Raw genomic sequence first — 10307 nt, forward strand, 5'->3', positions numbered from 1 at the left:
GCTGCACACATGGAACCAAGGACAGTATTTCAATTATTCTAAAAGATACAAATGAGTATTCTGCTAATTAGGAGGGTACTATTAATCTACATTTATAAAAGTTTCTCCTTTGGATCATTTGACTAGCTGGCTGCCTGAAAAACACTAGCAGCACGCCAAGATTCACTGAGCAAGTGTCATTTAAATATTATTTAAAGTAAGAACTTAGCCATGATATTCCAATTTTTCTAATCAAAACACCACAATTCCAGAACCTAAACAAAAAGAAAGGGTAATATTCATTGTAGTTTAGAGAAGAAACAAAATCAACATTTGAAGGGTAGGAGGGGATAGGAACCATGCAGATACAATATATGGGGGATAAATACACCACTACCTTGATACAACGCTGTCCTCCAGAGCCAAAAAATCTTACTGCATTATAGGTGAAACCGCGTTATATCGAACTTGCTTTGATCCACCGGAGTGCACAGCCCCCCCCCCCCCCCCCCGGAGCACTGCTTTACCGCGTTATATCAGAATTCGTGTTATATTGGGTCGTGTTTTATCGGGGTAGAGGTGTACTGTGAGTATGAATCCATGTGATAATGGTAGGCCATTAACCTTTTTCTCTCTTTTTGAAAATATGTATCACCTGGTTCAACAACTTTAACACCTTTGATAGCCTCACCTGCCCTCTATCCACTAATTCATCTCATCAGCACTTAGTGTAATGCCCCAAGTCTGTTAAAAATAAAATGGTTGTTTAAAACTATTCACAATCTATCTTCAGCCCCCAACTTAAACCTCTCCAGCGCATCATCAGAGATCTACAACCTATCCTGAAAGATGATCCTTTACTCTCACAGATCTTGGGAGACAGACCTGTCCTCGTTTATAGACAACCCCCCAACCTAAAGCAAATACTCACCAGCAACCACACATCACTGAACAAAACCACTGACCCAGGAACCTATCCTTGTAACAAAGCCAGATGCAAACTCTGTCCACATATCTATTCAAGTGACACCATCATAGGACCTAATCACATCAGCCATACCATCAGGGGTTCGTTCACCTGCACATCTACCCATGTGATATATGCCATCATGTGCCAGCAATGCCCCTCTGCCATGTACATTGGCCAAACCGGACAGTCTCTACGCAAAAGAATTAATGGACACAAATCTGACATCAGGAATCCTAATACTCAAAAACCAGTAGGAGAACACTTTAACCTGTCTGGTCATTCAATGACAGACCGGCGGGTGGCTATATTACAACAGAAAAACTTCAAAAACAGACTCCAACAAGAGACTGCTGAGCTGGAATTGATATGCAAACTAGACACAATCAACTCCGGTTTGAATAAGGACTGGGAATGGCTGAGCCATTACAAACATTGAATCTATCTCCCCTTGTAAGTATTCTCACACTTCTTATCAAACTGTCTGTACTGGGCTAGCTTGATTATCACTTCAAAAGTTTTTTTTTTGTTTTTTGTTTTTTTCCTCTTACTTAATTGGCCTCTGAGTTGGTAAGACAACTCCCACCTGTTTATGCTCTCTGTATGTGTGTGTATATATATATATATATATATATATACACATATACATATACATATACACACACATACACACACACACATCTCCTCAATATTTATTCCACTCTGTATGCATTCGAAGAAGTGGGCTGTAGTCCACGAAAGCTTATGCTCTAATAAATTTGTTAGTCTCTAAGGTGCCACAAGTACTCCTGTTCTTTTTATCAGATAAGCATTTCCTCTTCCCTTCAGCCTCACAACTGCAGAATTTCCCAAAGTTGCATCTACTTGTTGCCTAGGACCAGTAACAATCAGCAATGAACCAATGTTTAAAAGTGGATACTTTGTGATTTTTTTAGGGCTGGAAATGGGAATTTAACCTTTTCAATGGTGTAAATTTCCTATGGGATACAGACTGCCAGTGGGTTACAGCACATGCTTATAGTCCTGGAAGGTCCTGAGATATCAGACCTCATAACACGGTAGAAAGAAAGAAAAAAAAAATCTGTTTTTATGGCTTCCCCCAATCTTTGTAAAACTGATTAAGTAAAGCAAATGGCTTTACAAGCAGAGGGATGCAAAGGATAACCCCAACAAGTCTTTACACACGTCTAGAATATTTTCTATTTAATAAGTGCCATATTCTGAATATATGAATGAACTTTTAAGACCATACTATCAGCACTCATTTCAGAAGACATGCATAACACATTTGTAGCCTTGCTACTGAAAAGTAATACGCCTAACAAATTCACATCAATGGGGGAGGGATAGCTCAGTGGTGTGAGCACTGGCCCGCTAAATCCAGGGTTGTGAGTTCAATCCTTGAGGGAACCATTTAGGGATCTGGGGATTGGTCCTGCTTTGAGCAGGGGGTTGGACTAGATGACCTCCTGAGGTCCCTTCCAAGTCTGGAATAAGAGGACCATACAAAGGCTCACGAGAGTCAAGTGACCACATTTACCCACAAATGGCAAAGACACAAGTGAGTTAACAACATCATCCAAGATGAAGATAGACAAACTCTGCACCATTTGGTTATTTTTTTAGATAGAGAGAGAGATTAGATATAGATAGATAGATAGATAGCACATTTAAGAATTTCAGAAATATATTTGAGATTTTACATGGACTGTTTTGTATTTCTCCTCCTTAAAAGCCAGACTCCATTAGTATCATGAATACACCTATACACAGCTCAAAGGAAGGAAGCATTATGGTTATGATACTTGGCTGGAATTCAACATACCTGGGTTTTATTTCCATCTTTGCCACACATTTCCTGTGTGACCTCAGGAAAGTTACCTACTCTCACTGTGCTTCAACTCACCACCTGTTAAATGATACTACTTCCATTTCTTCCCCTCCCACTATCCTCGCCTGGCATATTTATTTTCAATGTAAAATGTTCATAGATTTTAAGGCCAGAAGATACCAATATAATCATCTAGTCGAGTGATTCTCAACCTATTTACCATTGTGGGCCGTATATGCAGCTCTCTGTGTTATGTGGCCCGCATCCTGTATGGCCCTGAAGAGGTCACACGGGACACAGCTATGTGCTGATTGGGCAGGAAGCAGTCCACGGCTTCAGAACCACTGATCTAGTCTGACCGCCTGCATAACAGACTGTAGAACTTCCTCAAAATAATTCCTGTTTGAACCAGAGCATCTCTTTTAGAAAAAGATTTCAGGGTAAGTACTGCATTATGTATATTACTCCTTGGGGAATTCTGTGCCACTGCGCAATGCAGAATTTTGCAGAAATTAATGTTGTGCATGCAGAATTACCATCCCTGCCACCCACGGAAATGGGCTGCAGAGATGTTGCCCACTACTAGGGGCCACTGGACCTGGCAGAGCCCAGCTCGCAATTAGAAGACATGGGGCGGGATCTGGAAGGTTCCCAGCACGCCCCGAAGGAAAGAGGCAGCAGCGCACAGGAAACTCTGTGTAAGCCGAGGACCCAGCATCAGGGGAAGGGGTGTGAGTGTCTGGCACCCCGGGAGGGCTCCGGAGGGTAGAAGGTGGCAGAGAAACAAGAAGCAAGTTGTCCTAGGGGTTTCTTTAACTCGCTGCTCAGACATACTTGCTGACAGGTATTTTTAAATAAATTACATAATCACACCAGTTTCAATTATTTTGGTAGTGTTATTTTGACAAATGAAATTTGCAGAATTCTAAAATATTGTGCACGGAATTTAATTTTTTGGCGCAGAATGCCCCCAGGAGTAGTATATGCATAACAGCTAGCACAATGCCCCCACCCTCAAAATCTGTCGCAGTCTCTAGGCACTACTGTAACTGCAATACTCATACCATATGACATTTGGAAAGCTACAAAAATGAGCTAGAGTATCTTATTTATATTATTCCACACTAATGTCCATAACGCCTCTCTTGATATTTGACAAGAAATCTGGCTGAAATTCAAACACTAGTTATGCTACATCAAGTACTAAAACTTTTTGAACATGCACAAACCGTGAGAGCTAACAACACTGATTTGCTGAATAAGTAAATATTTTGTAACAGATGAAGCATCAGACCTACAAACATGACAGAGGAATATTGCACCCTTTAAGTAAAAGTGTGTGTACACACACACACACTTTTAAAAAAGGTTTTAAAATAGAATACTGTACAACCAGGAATAATGGAACGTATTCAACCATTTCTTCCACTGGGGCTTTTTCAAAAATCTATGCCTTTAAGCTCAAGCAGACATGGAATACAGAAAGACAACCAACCAATCTGAAATCCATACACCCGCCTCCAATATCTAAGAAATTTTGTAGGATTTTATTTCAAACTGCTCTACTTCAAGATACTTCAAAACAAGACCAGCAACTCAAGTTTCCAGGTATGGTACTGCTTGTAAAATTGTAACTTGCTTCACCTTCCTCCACATTCATATAAGCATGTTAGACAATTGATTTTAATAAACATAAGGCAAATTTGGAATTTATTAAGGTGATCTATGAAGCAACAGCTCAGTGATAATTTACAGAACATGGATTACACCACCCCCTTTTTAGAGCACTTTTACACAAGTCTCATGGTACCAATACCCAAGTTCCCCTGCTCCCAGCACTGCCATTATATTAGACAAGCAATGTAATTATTTTAAAGGAAATGTTTCACTTCTGTTCCGGTGAAAACAAATTAATCCAAAGGATTTTTTAAAAGGCTCAAAAATAAGTCACTGTACTACACTTAGATTTTTCTACTAAAATATTTTCCTTAACTACTTTTCAAGCACTCTGCTATAATTTAAAAATAAGGATGCTGAATTATATGTTAGCAGAAAATTGACAGCCAGCATTAAAGGGATACAGTCAACTTAATTCACACTGGCAGTAAAATATTTGTAAACACAGTGCTACAAGTAACACCTAACATAAGAATAATGGAAAGATCAGCACAGGGAAAGAATATTGTGTTTTGTGCATTTGATAGCACTGCACATAGCTACTTAATTATTTTTCCCTGTTTGCGTGGGGCGTCTTCACAACAGGGGAGATGCAAACTCTTTCATAATAGAAATTGTATAAAACTTGTGAAGGAGACTGAAGCACAGATGTAGTATATGAAACTACTTTTATTTTTTTAATCAGACTTCAAAGTTGCCTGTCTTTAAATAATAACATGTTTGATTTTGAACAGTATATTCCAAATTGATTAGACTCAATGAATAGGGGAGTTAGTAACAGTCCTGAACCTAATATATTACATAAGCTGCAGAATTCTAATAGAAAAGCCAAACAATTACATTTTATTAAATGAAGGTTTGTCACAAGGAATAAATGTCAACTTTGACTAAATACCACAAGAACATTAAGAAGGGCTCCCCTTGCAATCTAGTTCCAATATTATAACTCTTCCCTTCTCCTCCAAGCATTTTTTTAAGCCATCGCTACCCGAGAAAAGCAGGAACAAGGGAAGGAAAGTATCAGATGTATTCAAACTACTGGAGACATCAAGATACCAAAGAGTGCCTTTTGCACCTTCATGTCTGACCTTCTAGTGAACAGCTGAGAGATATTTCTTATAAAACTGGTTTCAGTGCACCAGTAACGAGGATCTCAGCATTTCAATTAGGATACAAGAGCCTTCCATCCTATGGCCCAGGCTCTCCCCGCCCCATAAAAAGCCATACTAATCGCAGAGATTGAAAGCACACCTTCCAAACTAATATTTTCAGGATTCATTGTTGCAAACTAAAGTTGAAAGTTTTGAAAACAGTGATTCTTCAGTTTTATATCACCACACAATAATGCCAAAATACACAATTACGTAATACATCAAAGTTCCAATTTTGTCCAGTCTATAATGCATGCAATACATTGTTCAGTGACATAACATGCATCTTCTCTAGACTAGACTTTCAATATGCACACAAAACAAGGTGTGTGGGTCCAATGTTATAATATACACACCATTCTGATTTGTTAACTGTGAGGGCAGCACCCAATGAAATTCATTCTACAATGACACATCCTACAGAGCATTACCACCTTACAAGACAGGACCTCTAGTGTCAGACTATAATCCTTATTCTCAGCAAGTGCTCAGAGGGAGAAAGAAGTAAACTCCCTCCTAGGTGGAACACAGGACTATCTTCCCCCTTTCCTTTGAGAATTTTTTTAGTCTCAGGGAAGCTATCAGAAATAAGGAGGACCATGATCCTAACCTTCTTCGCACTCTAGCCTGTAGAGCTTGCCAGACACAGAAGGGGTAGTCACATTGCAACCACCTTCTATGAATGGGAACATCACTAAGAATTCTGCCTCTAAGGGTATGTCTACACTGCAATTAGACACCCGCAGCTGGACTGTGCCAGTTGACTCAGAATAAGGGGCTGTTTAACTGCAGTGTAGAGTTTGGGCTCTGCAGCCCGTGCTCTGGGAACCTCCCACCTCACAGGGGTCCCTAGAACCTGGATTCCAGTGCGAGCCCGAACATCTACACCACAATTAAAACAGCCCCTTGGCCCAAGCCCGAGTTAGCTGGCACGGGCCAACTGTGGTTTTTAAAAGCAATGTAGATATACTCTAAGACAATTCCTCCTTGAACTCCTCCTGAAACAGTATGACTCCACGCTTCTCCCAACGTGTGACTGAGTAAACAGCACAACAGAGTCCTTAATGTTTTGGCTAGTGAATTCTGAATTATGCAGATAGGATTTCATAACTAGAGAGTCTAGGAGTTTTGTTAGCTATTGTTCTTTCATGCACAAACGCCAAGAACAGTACAACAGAATTGCAGGTTACAGCAAAATATATGGCTGTTAGGTAATTTTTTATTGCTAGAAGTGACATATCAAATGTTGATGACCTGTTCCGTCATCCAGCCTAAATCCCTCCCAGTGCAGGGCGAGATCTAAGAGTATATATGTAAGCTTCACATGCGAGAAGTGACCAGAGCATAAGTAGTGCATCTTAAACTGTATTAACTTTGAATCATGCTAGGACAGTAACTTAAACAATCTTGAAGTAACACAAGCTAAATTTGTAAATAGAACGAAACTTTTTTGCATGAATTTCTTGCCAAATACTTTGTATTGAATAGTAACAGTCTGATTCTTTTACTCTCCAAATTCTCCTCTTGATTTGTCATTTCTAAATGACAAATTTTAGTCAGAAATCATTTCACAAGGTAACCTGCATCTTACGTATTTCCAGTATGCAGAGCCAGAAAATGTTACCAGGAAAATTCAGATAGAAGATTGGGATATTTGCCTATTTATATTAATTTTACAGACTGCATGTGTTCACATAATAAAAGGGTAACATCTAATGCATTTGTAGAAGTCTGGTTCAAAAGTCACAAAATATACCACATTACATTATTGTATCAGACATATTGCCATATAAACACTAAACATTAAATTCATCAATTTAAATTAAAATACAAGTACACAGGATGGTAAGAATCAAATCTCAGCGGTTAGAACTGAATTTGCTTTACTACGTGATTTCACAAAACACAAACTACAAGGTAATGTACTGAAGTTGCAAGAGACCTGCAAGGAATAGCATAAACATCCTAATTTTTTTTTAAAGTGTTCTCAAACTCCACCTCAAAGTCAGTTTCTAGTGATTCTCAGTACTATTTAAAGGTTCCTATTATAACATCTACATATTAGATGTCAATTAAAATAAAGATTTAAGTGATTTGATGTCATGCTCCCATCTTATAGATATATTGAAAAGTTTGTAAATAACTTTAAACTCATAAGCAACAAGCAAAACCTTATTTTGTAAAACATAAGCTCAAAGAAAAATGTTTTTGAAAAAATTCTAATATTAAGCTTTGCCATTATGCCAGAAAGAAATTTACCCTATATTGAGGCCTAAAATACTGAATTCAACACACTTGGAAGTATGGTTTCAAAATCAGACAAGAATAATGGAAAGGACATATTCATGTAAAAACATTCGCATCCAGCATGGACACAATAGGATGAGAGAAGTGTCAAATGCAAAGCTACTAAATCCGAAGTAGAAACCAGAGGAATATGAAATAGCTCAATATCTATTGCTGCAACGGGGCTATCTATTAATGGGTTCGAATTATTTTGTACACAAATGTTTTCCTCCTGTTTTCAGTCTTAAAATACAAACTGACAGATATTCCAGCTGCACAGCCTTTGTCACTAGCTTGTGGATGGGGTGCTAAATGTGCTACAGGTTGATAAGGATTATGCCAGCTCTGCAAACGCTGTATTCTATGTTAGGAAAGCAACGAGAAGAATCTTGCAATGCGCAAGAGAGTTTGCCTTAACCACAGTGGGGGACTACACATTTCAGCCGATGTGTATATTCATTCCTACTATTTATTTCCCTGTTTACCTCCCCCCTCCCCTTTCTCTTTCTCCTCCCTGTCCGGCCATCTTGGGCCGACAGGAGCAGCCATTACTTAACTAAATGACAGGGCCAACAACTTTTCACAGAAACAAACGTGTGCGTATAAAGACCAGGCAGGCTCTAGACTGTGCCATTCCCTGGGAGCAGCGCAGGAGCGGGGCAGCCGGGGAGTCACTCCGCTACAAGTTACACATTTGAGGCAGCTAGATCCAGCGAACAAACAAGTCACTTAGCGACTGACTCCGAAGCGACACACAACTCCCGCACTAGAGCGATCCCAACCCGAGAGGCCGCGTTTCCGCCGCTCCAGCCAACAGCGGGGTGAGGGGCGCAGGCCCGGGGGCTGGGATTTGGCAGGGAGCGCGCAACCTGAGCCCAATACAAACGGGGTTAAAATCACTAGGGAGGGTCCGAGGGAAACCAACGTCAGCAGCGCCTCACACCCCCCCCCTCCCGGGCCACCCCGCGCTCCTCGCCGCTTGCTCCAGAGCCGGAGACTCCGGCCTGACGCGCAGGCACTTTCCGTCCCAGTGCTGAGCAAGCCCCAGAAAGTGCCTGAGAGAAGCCGCAGGCCGCGCTCCGTGCCCGCTGTCCGGGCTGTACGTGCGCTCGGGGGGCAGCTCCGGGCTGTATGTGCCCGGCGGGGCGGGGGAGGGCTCCTAACACACACGGAGCCCCAGGAGAGAGGCGAGGGGCGAGCCCGTAGGCCGGGGGGGAGCGCAGTACCCCAGCGCGTCTCTCCCCCCGGGCTGTGGCGGTGCCACCCCATGCCCACGCGCACACACACGCCGTGCAGGCTCGGGGGGAGGGGTGGCGGGGCTGGGCTGGCTCCCTCCTCCCCCCATCCTCTTACCTTTAACAGCAAGGCCTTCGTTCTGGCGCCATCTTCATGAAGCCTCAGAAACCCGAAGACTCGGCTGCGGAGGGGGAGCGGGAGGGGGAGAGAAGCACAAGGCGCAGCGTTAGTCAGGGAGAAGCCCCCGCACGGGTTCGCTGACAGAGCGCGGCCGGCCGGGAGCCCGCACAAGCCCCGCACGGAGACGGGCGCCCTGGCCCTGCCCGAGCGGGGCGCCGCGGCGGGGAGGGGAGAGCGGCGGGACACGGAGGCGGGGGGGGCGCGGGTACCTGTCGAGGCCGGAGAGGGCTGCTCGCTCCTCGGCTGTCAGGCTGGCGAAGTCCTCCTCGCTCTGGCCGTTCGCTTTCCCCGCCGCCATTTTCTTTTCCTCATCACCGAAAGGAGCAGCAGAGGCGGCGGCAGCGGTGGCGAGCGACACTCCGCACGATTTCATGGAAACGCAGCGTAATTAACTCACAATCACAACCGCCCCCCCGGCGCGCCCCCAACGCCCCCCAGTGCCGGGCGGGGCGGGGCGCCCGACACACACACCACAACTTTTATTACAACAACAACAGCCGGCAGGGAGGGGGAGGGAGGCGGGGGGAAGCCCCGCAGCTCGGAGGAGGAGGGAGGGGGAAGAGCGCCCCAGCGCTGGAGGCTCGGGGGGAGGAGGAAGAGGAGGAGGCTGCGGCGGCGGCTGCAGGCGGCGATGGCGGCGGAGCCGTGTTTACATCGCTGCTGCGCTGCTGGCCCCGGCGGCGCGGGGTGAGTGGAGTCGGGGTGACAGGGTCCCCCCGCCCGCCCGCGCAGGGTGTATTTGTTGCCTGTACAAACTTCCCCAGCAGCTGCACAAAGTTGTTGTAATTGTGTCACACAGCGAACCCCACGCCGCCACCGTGACCCCCTTGCCCCCCCGCCCGCCCGGGTCCGTCCAGCCAATCGCCGCCTCCCCAGCGCTGCACGTGACCTTTGTTGACTTACGTCAGTCATAGCGCTCTTCCACCACTGCGCTCCAGCTTGGTTGGCGCGCTCTGTGCCCGCCCCATAACTGCCATCACGTCATTGGTCAAGGGGATGT

General features: G+C 44.1%; 1 protein-coding gene across 9 annotated transcripts in view; it reads right to left on the reverse strand.

Moving 5' to 3' along the window:
- KDM6A (lysine demethylase 6A) overlaps positions 1-10081 on the reverse strand; it is a 293777-nt gene extending 283696 nt beyond the window's left edge. For 3 of the 9 annotated variants that reach the window (XM_054005424.1, XM_054005442.1, XM_054005404.1), the window contains exons 1-2: positions 9517-10080; positions 9245-9308 (exon numbers count right to left, since the gene is read on the reverse strand). In XM_054005424.1, coding sequence (XP_053861399.1) covers positions 9245-9308; positions 9517-9680 — 228 coding nt within the window. In that variant the 5' untranslated portion in view covers positions 9681-10080. Of the gene's footprint in view, positions 1-9244; positions 9309-9516 lie in introns of all 9 variants that reach the window. The other 6 variants (XM_054005449.1, XM_054005432.1, XM_054005434.1 and 3 more) reach the window with 3 other exon arrangements.
- Between the last annotated feature and the right edge of the window lie 226 nt (positions 10082-10307).

Source organism: Malaclemys terrapin, chromosome 1 (genome assembly GCF_027887155.1).
Source record: "Malaclemys terrapin pileata isolate rMalTer1 chromosome 1, rMalTer1.hap1, whole genome shotgun sequence".
Taxonomy (NCBI): Eukaryota; Metazoa; Chordata; order Testudines; family Emydidae; genus Malaclemys; species Malaclemys terrapin.